The sequence below is a fragment of the Calypte anna genome, chromosome 2, assembly GCF_003957555.1.
Source record: "Calypte anna isolate BGI_N300 chromosome 2, bCalAnn1_v1.p, whole genome shotgun sequence".
Taxonomy (NCBI): domain Eukaryota; kingdom Metazoa; phylum Chordata; class Aves; order Apodiformes; family Trochilidae; genus Calypte; species Calypte anna.
This window is the reverse complement of record NC_044245.1, coordinates 122,407,172-122,425,312: the sequence shown is the minus strand read 5'-3', so window position 1 is coordinate 122,425,312 and position 18,141 is coordinate 122,407,172. Positions and strand designations below refer to the sequence as shown.

The 18,141-nt window shown below is 37.4% G+C and overlaps 1 protein-coding gene across 1 annotated transcript in view; it reads left to right on the top strand.

Moving 5' to 3' along the window:
• The window catches only part of MRPS28 (mitochondrial ribosomal protein S28), an 87,438-nt gene that overhangs the window by 8,311 nt on the left and 60,986 nt on the right, over positions 1 to 18,141 (top strand). Inside the window, exon 2 of the mRNA XM_030445267.1 lies at positions 9,651 to 9,832. Coding sequence (XP_030301127.1) covers positions 9,651 to 9,832 — 182 coding nt within the window. The remainder of the gene's footprint in view (positions 1 to 9,650; positions 9,833 to 18,141) is intronic.

Genomic DNA, 18,141 nt, shown 5'->3' with positions numbered 1-18,141 from the left:
TTGGTAAATAGGAATTGTACTGGAATTTTGTCCAAGCTGCATAGAAGGTTTACAGAGTAGATGATGCTCTCTCAGTTATTTCATAGGGGAGGGGGTGCTGTTCTCTAGAGACTTGGGTTCAGGTGTGCTCCCAAGTCACAGAGGGACACTGAGGCTTCCAGCACATTGTATGCAGCAAAGTCACTGCAAGATTGTACCTTCAGGTTAGAAGTGGGTATGGAGATACCTCAACTCCTGTACCTGTGCTCCATAAATTCTAATCCTACAGTATTAATAAAAGAAAAAAGAAAAAAAACCCCAAGAGTCAGAGTTGTAATGAAGAGATCTTTACAAAATATTATTAAACCTGCACAGGAAATTAGTCACCAGAAATCTTAATATCTACAGAGAAATGTAAATGATGCTTTGCCAAGCACTTACTAGCTGCTTCTCACCAAGGGATGCTTAACTGCCTAATTTCAGCTTTTTACTTACAGCCTTTTTGGCTGAAGAGTTTTGTTTGTTTGCTTTCTAAAATGAAACCATTTCTTCACTGAGCTGAGAAGGACGTATGAAAGTTCCTTCTGATTGGAACAGCAGAAGTTTGATTTAATTTCTGTCAGTTCTTTGGGGATGCTTGTAGTTTTAAGGTTGTGATGGGAAATAACTCAGGACAGTTAAACACTGAAGTACGCAAGGTTTATGAAAGTTAATAAAGATTTAATAAAAGTAAGAATGAAAACATAGCTGTCCATTTCACGCATCCTTTTCTAGGTAAAAGGAGCTGTTTTCCTTTGTGTTTTCTGATTCTAAAATCAGAGGTTTTTCCCTCCAAATTTTAAAGTTTTAACTTGGGAAAAAAAATGGGTATGTACACTATTTATGTTTATTTCAGAACTATATAATTTGGAGTTTTCTGCTGTTGAATGTGCATTTCAAATCATTACTTGGGTATGGACCGACAAAGATGAATATAATACCTGTAGAAATTTTTAGATATTTTTTCTACTGGACTGCAGGTGTTAAATAATTCATATTAGAGTCCTTAAAGCTAAAACAATGTCCATGAAGAATGCAAGTCACACCAGTGGAAGCTGATGTGCAAGTGTTGTCTTTACAGAAATTGGACCTTGTGACAATCTTCACATAGGAATGGATTCACATGGAGCTTCTTATAAATAACTTCTTGCTTACCAGCAGGAGAGCTTCCAGTTTTCTCCTTGACTGCTTTCAGGGCTCAACTTTGTGTCTTTGCAGTAATTAATGTTAGATTTTTCCCTAAATAACTGTTTTTATTTCTCCTGTGAATCACAGAACCTCCTTTTATGCTTTCTCTTTGCACATTTTTCCTTCAGTAGTTTTATTAAATAATGCGAATCTTGCTTTTGTTTAGCTTTATACAGTAATTAATTTTCAAAATCCTTTGTTAGCAAGAAGTTTATATTAGTTTTTGACTTCTGTATGTTGGCATGGAATAAAATGTGAAAGTCTTTTGTTTAAAGGAAACTGAAGAGATAAGGAGCATCTTCGTGGTAACCCACATGGATTGTAAATTGAATCTGCTGGGGAACAGTATGAACTTCAGTTTTTGATATTTTTTTTAATAGGACAAATCATCAGGCCAATAATTGTGGAGGAAAGTTATATTATGGTGGGGAAAAAATGCAAAACAGATGGTGGACTTCAGAAGAACAAACTGAGTTCATACTGACTTTGGTTGTTGTCCTGGTTTGGGCCAGGATAAAGGTGATTTTCTGTTTTGTACTTTTACTTTTAGCTAAGTCTCTTGTAAGTAGTTGCATTTGCTGAAATTAACAGCAAGTTTCTCAGACAGTGTGTGCTTCTAGGATTGATAACACTTGATGTTTATAGTTACTGCTAGAGACTGGTATGCAGAGCCAAGGACACTGCTCAGCTCTGAAGAAAACATTTTACTGTCCAGGAGGATAAAGAGGTCCCACCTGAGCCCTCCTTTAGGGAGGAACGGACAAGATAGATGCCAGAATTGACCAAACAGAGTATTCCATCCCATATACGTCACACTCAGTATAAATTTGAGGCATCACGAGGGCCGAGCCAGATCTTTTCCTGATTTCCTGCTTCCCTTCCTTCTCGGCATCCTGGAAGGATCCCGTCCGTTCGTCTGCCTGTGGTCCTGATCCGTGCCAGCCCATATCTGTGTGTTCCTGCCTCCGGTTCCCGACTGCTGCCGACTCCAGGAGTCCAGCCTGGACTTTCCCAGGGCTGCCCTACAGCCTCGGGGGTGACGTGAGAGTTATTGGGGGAGAGGGGGGAGGAATGTGGTTTCCATTTTCCTGTATATTTGTATATATTTAGTAATTTTACCTATTTACCATTACTGTTTCATTAAAGTTGTGTAGTTTAGTTTCCAACCCATAAGTCTCTCTCCCTTATTCTCTCTCCTTTCTCTATCAAGGAGAGAGAGATTAATAGAGAGCATCTGTTATTCGGTTTAATCGCCGGGCCAGTGTTAAACCGTGACAGTTGTAACTGTGTGTCCTAGATGGAATGGTGGAGTGCTGTTCCTTTGAGACCTAACACAACTGCCACAAAATTCAACTATTTAATTCATAGAATCATAGAATTCCATTGAATCATAGAAATTCATAGAAAGAAACCATAGAAAATCTATATATTCTAGCTAAAACTCATGTCCTAGGTTTCCTTGTACAGAGCTGTATATGAATAGTCTCCATGTTTTCTACTTTGTGTGTAGTTTCCCAGCTTTATCCATAAACATTTTTGGTTTTCCCAGTAGCAGCATTTAAATATTTATCTTTGTACACATTGCAGAATAAATTATTGGCCTTCAAAAAAGGGTCAAAGAGCCTTGTACATCTCTTAGACACTGAAGCATCAAGCTGATGTCTATAGTATGTATTCTCCATATGTGAATAATACATTAGGTAGCAATTTGCAAATTTTCTGCTTTAATATTACTTGAGATGAATGCTATTTGCAAATAAGAGAATAACAAGTAATTTGATTTTTTTGTGTTTGTTTTTTTTTTTTTTTGCAAATGTCAATTTTTGCAAATGTTTCTCAAATAGTAGAAAAGAGATGGAAAAGAGTTATTTGTCATACTGCAGAGATGGTTCCTGTCTTTGCAGTACTGTTCACATGGAAGTCCAGGTGATGCTCCATGGTCATGTTTTGTCTTAGACTTCTGACTTTTCCCAGTACTACAAAATGTAAGCAAGCTATACACTGTATATGCCAAGTACAAGTATTTATCAGATCTTGTTTCTATTTATTGTGTACATCTCTGTTGTTAATAAACAAGTAGGTGATCCCCTGGCCTGCAGAGCTACAGTTTGTGCTGTCTGAAAAAACAATGGTAGGCACAAGACTTCTGCAAATGAGTAGGATGCATAATATTGTAGTTAGGGCTATATATTGAAGCAATTACTGATGGTGTTTTCTGCATCTTGGGGTGTCTATAAACTCTGGGACAGTGTTTGAAAAACTTGAAGGAGGAAAAGGAACAATTCTTTGTCAGTTTGCCCATTTGGGTGGAGATGTGAGTGGTAGAGACCCTAGGCAGGCAGTGCAGGGCTTTTTGCCTAGTGCAGAGCTGCTTTAGAAGAGGAGACAAGAAGTCTGTGACTGAAGGAGGTTTTGAGGGCTCTATAAGTTTAGTGGGAATGATATCTTGGTAGGCAATAGCTGTCCAGTGAAATCAGCCTGAAGGTGTCAGCCTGGATTGGTTTTTAAGTAATCTAGATTAGGTACTCAATAGAGGCTATGACAATATTTTATGAGTAAATAACTAATAAATGTTATTGTCAGCTCTTTTAAAACATTTTTTTCCTAAACATTTCTACTAATACAGGGAGCAAAGCTTTTGGTTTGAGAAAGCTCAAAAGTCACTGAACACACAAAATCATGAACATATTCAAAGTTGGATGTGTAGAAAGCATTTGAATGTATTTGTTCAAGGGGAGACTTAGAGCTGTGTGTCTCTGAGATGAGTTAAAGGCATGAGGCATAAAATTTGAGTGATTATATTCTGGGATTATGTTCAGGATAAGATATATTAAACTCAGTAAAGAGCTTCAGACCAAGTAGTTCAATGTATTAAAAAAAAGTGGCACCCAGAGAAGTTACTTTGAGCTGTGGTTGCTTGTATGGTGACATTTCAGTCACTGTAGTCGTGTATCAGTCCTCTCCACACTCCGCCTGAGTCTTCATCCTTTTTTCTAGGAAAAACTTCAATGTGCAGGGAATCTGTAATGGTGAAAGCCAATCTCAGTGCTTGTTCTCTGATAAATTTAGGAGAAGTCTTGAACTGGTAGTGCTCGTTACACTACTCATAAGTAGAAAGTCATTAACTGTTGTATGTCAGGTTATGTGGTGTGTTGTCTCAGCTGCCTTTAAGGTGATGTGCTTCTGCACAATGGAGTTCTGACTTAAATAGAGCTTCTTGCATTCATCTGAGTAAAAAAATAGTAAAAGCACACTAGAGAGGAGTTTGGTAAATGAACTGTGTGAAGCTCTATGACCTCTTATCCAAGTGATGTCTACAACAACTTAAAAAAAATCCTTGATTTTATGTTTGTATCTGAGCAACAGTGCACACTCTTAGTAGTTACAAGGTATGGAGAATTAAAGGCAGGTGGGCTAGTAGATAGTGCTAACATTTTTTAGGTTGCTGGTTGAAATAAGTGCCTTATCAATATACATTGGGTCAGACATTAGCTTAACATATTGAGTTGTCCTTTAATATTCTTTATAGTGGGCTTCTAGTCTTCCCTCTTTCTCAGCATGCTGAAAGTGATCTCAAGATGTAATCTGTTCAGACTCCTGCTCCAAGTAGAACAGACTTAGTCAGGTTGCTCAGGGTCTTTTCCAGTCAAATTTTGAGTATCTTCAGGCAGTTGGGCCTTTAGCTATTGTGGCATCGTAGTAACTTGTTGCAAATTAATTTTCCCACTTCGTTGTTTCATGTAACTAACTTTGGATAGAAAAATCTTTCTAGCTATGCAACCTAGTGCTGAAGAAATTGAATTTGATAGTTAAGGAGGATTGCAACCTTTGCATGCTACTTGATTGTAATATGTCATTCACCCCTTTATTCTAGCAGTCAAATTACCAATATCCCATCTCACTTCTCCATGTTTCATTTGGATCTTTCATATTCCAACATGCATGCTACTTGCCTTTACATGCAAACATAAAACATGTAGCTAGGATTTGAAAGACATACTGCTCAGTGGGTGGGATTGGACCACCCTGCTTGTATAGTCATAGCCTGGGCTCTAGAAACAGTACTGGAATTACTTCTTTTGTAACAGGCTTTTAAATCTATGCCTTTTTCTCCTCCGTGGTTGATAATTATCATCTTGCAGAGTATTCTGTTATTGGAAGAGCTACTGTTTTTTCATTGAACTACATGCAGAGAAGTGAAAGGCATCCATATATCTGAAAATCTTTTAAATCTAGAAATTAGACGGAAAATCAAACAGGTTAGACATTTAAGAAGGAGGAGGAAAAAAACTTATACTTCAGGTACTTGGAAAAAAAAGTGTTTTGTGCTTCTGGATTTTGTAATATTATCCAGTTTTTGCAACTTGACATGTTATTGATAAATTATTGATCACAACTGCATGGCCAACACTTCTTGAGAATCAAATATGTAGAGTGCTTAATAAAGCATGTTGCCCTGTTATCTTTTTGCCTGACTGTTTTTCTGTAGTGTGATTGTGGTAAATCCAGTTAAGGAGATTTTGAAATTGCAGAGGAAAGTTCTGAGGATTTTCCAGTATGTAAATTAGATATTTTTTGCAGTGCAGACTCCTGGTGGCTTCTTGGAAAACTATCAAGAATAAAGAATGGCAAGGATTTCTTTGTACATTTGCATCTGTATCTTAGTGAGTTTAATCTTTGTCCTAGTAAGGAATGAGCACTTTTGTCAGTGTGTGAAGATAGTACTTATGTGTCATGTTCCAGAGATAATTTCACAGACAAGATTGCACATGGGAGAATTTTTCTATTCCTGCCATGGAGGTAAAACAGAAGGATGTTATTAACTGGAGTGGATGACTCATAGGTGATAAAAACAGGAAACCAGGATGTACTCATCTTCATGAAGTGGAGATGAAAATTTCCAATGCAAGATGTTTTTTAAGGTAGCCTACTGTGTGTGACATCATATGAAGGCAACAAGAATGAGGTGAATACTATTTAATGAGTGTACTTGCCAAGGGAAAAAGGAAGGCCAGATTGGATTGGGCTTTATGCAACCTGGTCTGGTGTTAGGTATCCCTGCTCATGGCAGGGGGCTGGAATTAGTCGGTAAGGTTTCTTCCAACCCAAACCATTCTATGATTTTACTGTGAATAGTACTACTTCTTAGAAAAAGCTCAATATTGCTCAGTGTGTTTGATAGCCATAACTAATGCCATCTTTCTAGATAACTTATGAAAATCTCCTTCAAGCCAGTCTCAGAAGTTCTCTTGATCCTTTATGAGCTCAGGCTTTTTCCAGATGATCTGCATATAAGAAAAGGCAGTTCAGCTTTTGGAAGTGGATCACATGTTTTGTCTGATTCCACTGCTGTTCATTAAATTAAGCCAAACTATAGGTGGACCTCCTCAAATCCTGTTGAAATATGAAAAGAATTCTTGTTCTTTACTCGAGACTTGAAGTTAGCTGTGGAGTATATATGTGTTAGCCTGCAAGTGATAACATCTGCCTTTCTCTGTGGTTTGTTTGTTGTTTTGTGGGGTTTTTTCCTAGTCCAGATTTCTCATTAGCTTGCATTACTATGAAGGATAACAAAATAATTCTGGGATGAAATTATAGGAGTTCTTAAAATTTTGAGTTTATATATTGCTGCCAGGGTCTTATATTTGCCCTTGGCTGTGGGCACTCTGAAGCTCTTGTTTTTTCATCCTTATACTCACTTAGTCCTTTGGTGATCTAGTTTGGTAACTAGAACAACAGAAAACTGTCCTTAGAAGAAAGTAAATAGTTTTTTTTTTTATGTTCCTGAAACAGGCTTACACATCTTGAAATGGTGGCATAAGGGGACAGGAGTTCAGACTCGAGGGCAGTGGAGAAGGCAGGGTGAGGCATGGTAGTGCTAGCTTGGTTATTTTTAACACTTACAGACCTGCATCCTAAATTAAGAAGACTTAACAGTTTTTGGATGACCCCAGAAACATTTTTGTCAGCTGTTCAGTCTCACAGATGGAGCAAGTAAAATATTTGGCAGGATGATCTATTCAAAAACACTGGTTTCTGAACAGCCAGCATCTCTGCCAATTGATGGTACTGTGTCTGTCTCTTTAGTGTCATAAATGCTGCCGAGTATTTGCATCATGTGCCCCTGTAGGCATCTACCCTTGATGTAATATTAATTCTTACTTGGGTAAATTGTTTTCATTTATAGCACTTCTCTGCACCAGTCTGAGAGACTCAACACATGCTGGAAATACTCTGCTCTGAGGGTTTCTACGATCACATTCTACATACTGTTGTTTGGGGTTTTTTTCCTATTGGTATCTTCTTCCCCAGACATGGCAAGTTATTTAGGTCAGGAATGAAGGATGGAGAAATCCCATTTCTCCATCCAGTGAAGTAGGGAATTAAATGGTCAGCCCAATGGATAGAGTAGTTGACTCTGGAGTTTTGTGTTTGACCGCTTTAACTTCATATTGAGTGACAACATACAACTAAGATGACATCTCTGTCATCTGTGAGATCAATGTATATGAGCATACAGGATTGATGGAAAAGTGTTTGTTACTTTACAGGGATAAGTAGTTGAATTCCAAGGCCAATGATTCTGCAAACTATTCCATAGTAAGTCAGGCAGTGGAACACCACTGATTTTGCACTTCATTGCATCTCAGGTTCCCTGAAACAGGTTATGGCATTTCAGTATGAGGATTAATTTATAATCTTCTGTCCAGATGGATTCATTTTGAGGGAGTATTAGTTTTGAAATGTTTGAAATGTTTACTTCTAGACTTACACCTTAATTTGAAGTTGCATCTATATTGGTGCTGCCCTCTCAGTTCATACAATCTCATTTAAATACTTTCTCTTATTTCTTCCACTGTTTCACATTTATTCTTGGAACACCAACAAATGCATCCTGTGCAATTAATTTTCATCTATTTGAATTTAGTTTGAATTGTGCAATTTAAGCAGTCCTGTATTTGGAACCTTATCTGATACCAGTTTTCCTATATAAAATCCTGCTGCTCTGTTTGTGGTTTGCCATCACCACCTGCTGTCTTTTTGTGGTGTGTGTGCACTTTCTGTGTGTGTGTGTTGCAATTGGTTCAGCCCCTGTCCTAGGGATGCTACATTTACAGGATTCTCTTTCTGAAGAGGTGAACTTACCAGGTGTCAGATCTTTAGTTTATAATTCCTGAGGTTCTGTCACTTCAGAACAAGCTGTGCTGTTTGTGCCTTCCAATTGGGCTGAAATTCAAAACAGTTTCTTCTTTTGACTTCCCCAAGAATAGAGGTTTCAAACGTACAAGTGGAAAATGGCATTATTCTCTCTTCATATAACATATAGATGATTTTGAGTATCCACTTGTAGTCAATGGGAAAGTGTTGTTGAGCCAAGAGATCTGTAAACCTTTAATTGCTTGAATATTCTGTTTAGTTCTTTTGCTGGCTTAAAAGTAGTCAGAAAGAAATCTTGCATGAAGTTATAATTGTATCTGTTAATTACTGATAAATGGGGGTATGTGAAATAACACACTTTTAAAAATCTGTTTATCCATCTATATATTATTTCCTTAGATTTACTTTCAGATTCCAGGAACATATTGCTTCCAAAATGCATCTCCCTTTTCATTCACTACTGGCTAAAAGGCTTTTCTTAGCAATTGTGTTTCAAAGGTAGTAATCTTAAATAGGGCTCAAACTTAGTATGTCAGGGAAAATGTGTGTGTTAGAATGAATTTTGCTTTAATGTAGCTGTGTATCTTCACCTGGCATATGATGGGGAAGCCTGTGGTAGGTGTCTTGGATCACAAACCAGAGATGTTTCCATGAAGAATGGGAGGATTTGTTTTCCTGTTTTCCAAATGCTTTATGAGAGGAAACTGGTATTTTGTTTATTTTGTGGCTGAATTAAAATATTTACTTTGATACTGTAGAGTCAAAAATGAGAGAAGTGGTGGTTCACTTTTTTTAGTGTGTTATAGCAGTCCTGTGCATGCTTTCTGCTTTTGATGCTTTTGCAAAATGTTTTGTTTGTTTGTTTTTCCTTTAAAATAAAGATTTAATTATTATTCATTATTAAATAGTGGCACAAGTAGCTACAAGGTGGTAATTCTGGTTTGGATTTCACCAAGGAGATAACAAAGAGATGAGAAATGTTTTTTTCTGGAGTATCTTCTAATACTGCAAATGCATTTTTATATCTGTAGTAGTATAGTATAACTGACAGATGGAGTGTGTTGTGGTTTTCTGTGACTGAATTACTGAAAGCTTTACCCTTAATGTGTACAATATTTGGGGTTGGAGAAATATAAGATGCTTCCTTAAAAGTCTCATTAAAAATGCACCAAACACATAAAATCTTGTAATTTAGTGAATTAAGCTTTTTTTGTGTGTTACAAGATAAAATCCTTGAGACAGCGTGTTTTGTAAAATCCTTTTTTTTTTTTCTCCTTTATCTGTAGGTTGCTTCAGGAAAATCTGAATCCTTTGCATCCATGTTGAGACGCTCTCCTTTAATTCAGATGGGACCTGCCAAAGATAAAATTGTCATTGGTCAAATATTCCATATCGTAGAAGATGATCTGTATATAGATTTTGGTGGCAAGTTTCACTGTGTGTGCAAAAGACCAGAAGTAGATGGAAAGTAAGTAATAAACTTATGGTAAGCAATTAACATGTATGAATGCCATACTAAAATGCTTAGCTGATGGGACTTGACCATCTTCTGGACGGAGCTTGGATGGTTTGTGTGAATGTTGTAGTTTAAAATGTAGAAATTACCATATTGTGCAGAATGAAAGTATGTTTGCAAACAGATCTATGTAGCTCAGACATTGTTGTCTTGAATGCAGGGTATGGGTATGCACTATTGCTGTCTATATTATATCAGCTTTTGATGACCAAAGTTACTGTTTTGTCACTGAGGAAAGGGGAAGTAATCCGAGTTGTTAAAACAAGCACTATTTATGGAAATACTTGGGAGTTTTGTGAATGGGGTACTTTAATCCTAAGTAATCTGTGAACTTTCTCAGGCAGGAACCTATCTCTGCTACATGTGTATACATGAGATGATATATTGAGGAGTTTACACATTATTGGTGATAATAAAGTTAGGAATAGAAGATCAGTGCTGATGTTGAATATTTCATATTGTAGAAGAAGATGTTGTACATATTCCAGTGGGAAGTTTCACTCTGTGTTCTGGACTAGATCTGTGGTGGAACTATGACATTTGTGCTAGGGAATGCAGTAGTTAAAGAGCAAAAAGATAAGCAAATAGCAAATTCCAGTGGAAGTTGCACTATGAGCTTTCCAGCCTCTAGCATCTCATGATTCTATATTATCAGAAAACATCTCTCCTAATTAACTTGTGTCCAGGTTGCTTTAACACTTAGTTTTTTATATGTAGGCAAAAAAAGTTTTTGAATTCATGATATCAGAATATTTTTGTCCATCTTTCTTCCCTCTTTTTTCCTTGACAGAGGAGAAGCATCTTTGTTAATCTGCAATATCATTATTTCTAAATGATTAAATTAATTTCCAGTGATAAGTAGTTCTGAAATAATAGATTTTTAAAAGAAATAACGGCAATAATTGCATGTTTGTATCCAAGTTTGTGACAGTATCTTATCCAAGAGATTGTGTAGTCAACTTCCATTGGCAGGCCTATGACTTTGAAACCAAACGTAATTGATGGCCCAGGGTAAACTGTGTCCTTTATGCCCATCACATTTGGCAGCACGTAGAGATTTTCTTAGTGTTTTGCTGCTGGTGCAATGATAAAGCCCTTCTTTCTCTTTGAAACCCTTGCTGATTCAAAATGGAGGTGAGCTTTGCCTCTCCCCCTCCCATCCTTGCATGCCTGAGGAGTGTTTCTATATTAATTTCAATCTATGACCATTCATTTTGTTTTTGTGGTGGAGGTCAGACCTGTTCAGCTGAGCTTGCCTTTTTCCAGACAGTGACTTCTGTGCACTGGGGAAGAGCTTTCTAGAGCATTTAAGAGTTTGATCTTAGAGACCTTCCAGACACCTTTTCACTGCAGAACAGCTTCTTGTCTACGCCAAATAAATTAAATGCCACAGTACTGAAGCCCAGGTCTCTCCTCTGTGACTTTCCTCCAGTGTTTAAGCTCTGACACCGGTGGTCACTGAAGCTGAGGCTGCCATCAGCTACTGTGTTCCCAAACAGTACTTTCCTACCTGTGGGTAACATGTCCAGCAGAAGACCTGCCCTGGCACCTCTGGAGAAAAAATGCCACCAGGGCACTTGCTCTGGATTGCTTACTCCCATCATGTTTGTTTCTACTTGAGCAGACATCAGGACATTTGAAGCCCCCCATGAGAATCAAGGTCTGCAATCATGAGATGGCTTCTTGTTCAAATGAGGCTGCTTCTTCCTGACCAGACAGCCCCTAGCAGACATCTACTGTGATGCTGTCTTTGTTGATCTTCTCTCTGATTCTCACCTGTAGCTCTCAACACTCTCCTTGCATGGTTCATAGGGAGGCTCCATGCACTCATGCCCTTCCTTGCTTGCAGCGCAGTCCTCTTTAGCTTGCCCTGTGTTTGCTTGTGTGCTTACTGCCAGGTTTGGGAAGCAGGCAACTTCATGTATTGCCTTCAAATCTCTGATTCTTTCACCTTGGGAATGCTGAGCTCATCGTTTGCCGTGTCCTTGTGTGGGCAATTCCACTCTGGAATACTTGAGTGGCAATGGAGAGGGGGAGAAAGTAATGAAATACTTGTTCCTGAAAAAACTGACAGGCAGACAAATGTCTGTCCACTCCTTCTCTCATCTTTCATCTAATACTGTATGTCTTGTCTTCTGGTGCGTGTCTTGGTTGTACAGTAGGAAATGAGACCCAAGGAAATGAGTGTTGGGACAGATGCATCAGAGTGAGTTAGTTGTCCATTGAATGCTGGGAGCATGAGCCTGGGGCTGAGAGAATCTAGGCCAGTTACACTTTTGGCTGCCTGTTGCAATGATAAAAACAAGCAGATCCACATAAGGCTTGTTTATACTTCCTTCTCACTGCTTTTGAGTGGGAGTGGAGAGATGGAAGTTAACAGCCTGGGCATTGTTAAAAAAAGAAGGCTGTAGTTCACAAAATGATACAGACAGCATTTACAGCATTGAGGCTGTAGGGGCAGTGGAAGTAGTAGTGTGGATACTTCAGATCTAATGAACTTCAAGAATTCATTTGAGATGTAGGTTACCAATTCAAATTCCCTTTCTCCTCAGTTAAGTCCAGAAACCTGAATTTGTCTCAGACTTCTTAAGTGTTTAAATGATACATGATCCTAGTCTGCTAAATAAAAATTTTTGCTTAAGAAAAAAGATAATTTAAATAAATCATGCCATTTTTTTTCCAATTCAGTTTGAAATTCCATGGAATTTCTAAACCCTACTTGCATTTTCAAAAAATTGCAGTCACAGGCAATCTTTATTTTGTTGTTTAGCTTGTCATAAGGTGCAGTGTCATTTAATATAGTTACACCAGTTCATTTCTATCTGGGATTTGTAACACAAAATTTGCAAAGTACTTGTGAAATGAAAAATGAACATAGAAAGCTGCTATCTTAGCTAGCTGAGTATGTCATCGATAGCATTCAGGTGCTGTGGAGTTTGTATCTCTTAGATTATTAAGAAGTAGTGGGAAGACATGCCTTTACTTGTACAATTGCTTTGATCTGCTTACATTGCTTTATAAAGTTTGCCTTATCAAATTTGCAATGTGTATTTAGATCTGTACCAGCTTACACTGCTGATTGCAGTAAGACTGTTACTGTTATTTATGTTAATTCACTTTCTGACAAAACTTACTGTATCGACCTTCAGACATTAAAAACCATTATACCATTTTATGAAGTCAGTTTTGAGAGCATGGCTCTCCTAATACCTGTATTCTGATGTTTATCTTTGGTTTTACTGTGATTTTCTCTTCAGGTATTTGGCAGCTCCTCAAAAATATTAATTCAGCATCTTTAGACAAAAAAAATCTTCCTCCTGCTATTTATGCAAAGAGATATCTCCATGAGGACATGTGCTTTTGATATTTCCTTGGTAATTTGGCTTTTTTTCTCAACTATTTTCGTGATGCTGAAATACAGTTGTCTTTTTCTTTATATAATGTTCTTTGGTCTTTTGGAAGTACTAGAAGTTGCTTGAAAAGAAACCAAAATCCTACAAGAGGTTCTTAGCTGTAAAGCTGGTTCTCTTAAGCTTCTCAGTCCTTATCCTAACAGTTGTAATTTCTTGGCATGTCCAAGTGAAAGACCCTGTAGTGCTACCACCATGTGGCCATAAGAAAGGAATTCCACCCTCAAGACTCTTTGGTAAAGAGCAGCTACCAAGAAAGGTGTCCTTCACTTGGAAAATTTGAAGTAGCTGCAAAAATGCACTTTTTTCCATCAGTCCTTCTAAAGTAAACATCAATGTTTGGAAAAAAAAACCAACCCAACACCACAAACCAAAACCAAATATACCACCACAAACCCTTAAGAAAAAATAAACCTTAGAACAGTAATGAGACAAAATTTATTGGATAAACATTTGAAGAACTTGCCAGCTGTTTTCAGTTGGTTTTCACTCCTATCCTCTTTGGGAAGGCTGTTTCATAGGACTGTAAAAAATACATTTCATTATCAATGTAGATGGTGTTGAGATAGGAAGCATGTATCAGTTTATGAGATGATGTTAGTACAATCTCACTGGGGTCAGACAATAATGTATTATAAATATCAACAGAATTTTGTTATTTGGATTTTATTTAATGTTACAGGACCATTTATTATCCTTATGATTTCAGAGTCTTATTCAATATGTTCTGTACTTACTTAGTATATACTATAATGAGTAAAAACATGTTTCCTGATACACTGACTTAAATGGTGTGTTAAATTTATGTTTTATGCCAACAACATATGGCAATTCTGTAAAGCACCCAGAGTTTGTACAAATAAGAAAGGGTTTGTAGGAAAGTAAAGTAAGTTTTCAGCTATAGGAAGAAAGTGGTTGGGTTTTTTTCTTTCTTTCTTTTAACATGTAGAGGATACGAAGTCCTAAAGAGGAAAAAAAGTGTCTGTCTTAGGTCCCAAACGAGCATCAACTTAATCCATGGCACAAAGGTGCTGTTACAACCTGCTTCTGCCTTTATCAGATGAAATTCCTAAGAACTAGAAAATGTGGGAAGGGGTTGTGCTGACACTGCCTGTTGTGTGTTCTGCACCTGTACTCTTAATGACCAATTCTCATCAAAAACACAATGGCTTTCAGCAATTTTCTGAAATGTAGGATTGTGGGACCAGCTTCCAAAGAGGATTAAACTGCACCTCTCCAAGCCAGTGTAATGAACCTTTTTTTCAAAGACTGCTGTAACCCTCCAGCAACTCCAGTATTATCAGGCTGTAGGATCAGAAAGACACTTCCTTTATGTTTGAGTTTGCAGCTGGTGCAGGGATTTCCAGTATATCCTGTGGTGATTTTACTTGACACCTTTTATAAAGTGCATATTTGCCAAACTTAAATAGTAGAGAAAGGAAGAAATCATTTGATGCTGATTGTAATTTAGAACATGACAGCTTAATGAGCATTATAAAGCATTACCTAATGCTGTTTCTGTAACTTCTATCAAAATATTTATGCTGTTTGAATCATTGCCAGGATGGATTTTATTGGGGAAACACTTCAAATTCTTCTCTTTTTGTTGTATTTTTAAAATGTTCTACAGATAAGGTCAGAATGTAATCCAATTAAAATAATCTATCTTTTTAACTAGGTAATGTGAGTAAGGGTGGTTATTTTCTAGCACATACCAGACTGTCTTAAGTTAACAGTCTTAAGTGAAACTATTTAAAAGATCTTGTAAGATTAAAAAAAATCAATTTCTGAAAAAAAAGAACCCAGAGGCCTGTGGAGGAGAGACGCTCTGTAGGTAGGAGGATTTCAGTAAGAAATCATTTGGTTTATTTCCAGTCTGTGTGTTAAACAGAGTCCCTGTGCTTTAACCTGGAGGGTAAGTTTGGAGTTAACTACTCCATTTTGGTGCCAGTTGAATGCTTTTTGAACAGTAAGTGCATCCTTCAACCAGAATGAGCTACCTCACACAGAGCAAGCTACCTTGTTCTAGGCAAAAATGCTTGCACAAGGGAAGATGTCAGACTGTGGTGAATCACCCTTTGCTTACTGAACCCGTTTCCTTGACTGTTGTATATATAATGATGAAAGACTACTATGGAAAGGTTTAGAGGGATGGTGGTAAAGACATAACCTTCCTAACTCTTTAAAAATTAAATGAAGCCCAGACAACTTGTAGGAGCTTGGTGTAATAGAGACATCCAGCACCTCACTCCTTTTTCCCAGAGCCTTCTCTCTTTCATTGCTGGGGGAATCACAATGAATTAAATTAATGCTTAACCTGTGGTCTGTGACTAACTCAGAGCAAGGTCTCTGGGTAGTAGTTTGGACCTTTAGGATACAGATCTGCTGGCAGTGGAGAGACCTAATGCCGTTTACCTTAGTAGAGTAGCTCTGTATTTCCCATCCTGTGCTGCTGCTGACTGCAGTGTTGTGATATGTAAAGGGAACACTTCTTGCTGTAGTAATGTTGAATTTAGTTTTACATCTTTGCTTTTCCAGCAGTCTACTTCCTTTTTACTGTCTCTTGACAGCAAAATAACATCTCTCTGTACTGTGTAGTTCTCAAAGGGAAAGAAGGAAATTGCTAACCAGCAGTACAAGTGATAAATAATGCTTTTACAAGTACAGTTTTCAGACTTACGCAGATGCAGAAAAGGGGTTGTATGAAATAGAGGCTGAAAGCCTGTAGTAACTTACTCTTTTAAAGACTACTAATGCATGTTGAAGGTACTGATAAAGTGCCCACCATGCTCAGTTGTTGTGCAAATTGCTTTTGATTTTGTGGCTGTAGTTCTTGCTTAGAAAAGGCCCAAACTCTGCTGAGGAAAATGTTTTTAGCACTCACTTTTGGTAAATGAGGAGAATGAACACAGTAACTATATTAACAGCATTTCTTCGTTCTATTTATGTGTTAAAACTGTTGCTGATAGCTCACTGGCATTAAATCAGTGGTTTCCTCTGCTGCTTATGGCCTTCTGTAATTTTAATTACCAACAGATCAGTCTTTTTCTTGCAAGTCTTTCTAGTAGTAACCACACTGTGAAAAACTTTGGAAGGAAGACAGAGAAAATGTGTAACCAGGCTCTTGGAATGTGTTATCTTCCTTCCTTTCATCTTATTTTGCTGCCATTGCCTTGTTCATGTGCTCTGCTATTAACTATGTATACCCCTTCCAGGATTGTTATCTTTTTTTACCAAAACTGATTGCTACTACATGTTTTAAATATAAATATAGTGTGGTTTCATTCATTACACTTTATAATTAATTACACTTCTATATATCTATTTGATATTATATGAGTTAGTAAGTCACATTATTTTTCTTCTCTTTGCCAATGTTATGTCGCAGAACCATTAGAATTTGCAGATTTGTGTGTGTTTTTAAGCAGTCACCATGGTTTAAAGATGATATGTTTCTTCTAATAATGCTTTTGGAAAGTTCTATAAATAAATTTTGCTCACTTATAAATAATCAAAGCAGAAGATATATAACGTACAAAAAATACCTATTAAGGTAATCTTAGTCAGCATGGACTCATACTTGACCTTTCACACAAAAGGTCTGTTCCTTTCTTTTGTCATCAGCTCTGCTTTAAATAGTTTTGTTTGGGGGGAAAAAAAAAAAAAAAAAAAAAAAAAAAAGTAGTGGCATAAGTAAGTGACCTGGGAGAATATGGGAAATGTATCTGACAATGATTTCCTTTGTGCCTGTAACTTCAAATGGCTTCTGCCCATCAGGAGCCATTTTGCTGACTAATAATGTTTGTAATACTAAAGAGCTCTCTGAGATCAAATTAATCTTTGTACTTTCCTGCTCCTTCCTCAACCTTTTTAGCTTCCAAGTTGTAGTGCTATTAAGGTAAGCAACTATTTACGGGGCGGGGGGGGGGGCAAAAATTCCTCTGCATTATGAAAGATTAACTTACACCATAGTATTTTTGAATTGTTGAATAGTTAATGACCTGGTCAACTTTGCTGAAGTGCGAAACGAAGTGTGCACCCACGCTTCCTTGAAGATCTTCCAGTTTGTAACTTTTATGGAAAACATAACCAGACAAATGGTCTCCACGCAGTGTAAAAGCAGTCTCTTTGTGTGATTAAAATTACCAGAATGCCATGCTGAAATTCTCAGGGGACTAAGGTGGTTTGCACTAGTCATCAGAAAACTTGGGTTTTGGCACTCAGGTCAACCTTTGGTCTCAAACTGCCCAAATTCCTGGGAGAAATCAAAGCAGGACTGATCTTCTCCTCATGTTCCCACATACCAACATTGCAAGTTAAAAAGGAAGCCTTACTGTTTATACTGAAGACAGCTAAATTCAAGGAGGTGTGGCATAAACTCCCTTTTCTACAAAGCTTCCATATAGCACAACTCCATTGCTCCCAGCCCAAACAATGCACGTGGTGCCACTCTGTCTGCTCTCAAACAATTTCAGCCCTTTTTTTTTTTTTTTTTTTTTTAAATAGGCATGCAGAATGGCTGTGTGATTGCAAACTTAATCTTTGTACTTCAGCAAATAACCTCTAACTTATTTATAGCACCGTGCATTTTAGAAATTATAGCATTTTTATCCCCTATGGACACAGCTTATTATTTGCTTGGTTACTTTTCAATTGTGACTGTTTTTGCCACCCACTGTATATCGTTCTTCAGTGATTATTTTCAACCACAAATGAAGGTGTTGGCTTTTTGTGGTTCTGTTATACACAAGGCTGTGCTTCCAGAGTTCCTGGAGCCCAAAGTCTGTAAACACTTTTTTGGACTACACTGCAAATTTTTCATCACAGATAGATCCTTGGTTTAGTGAACAG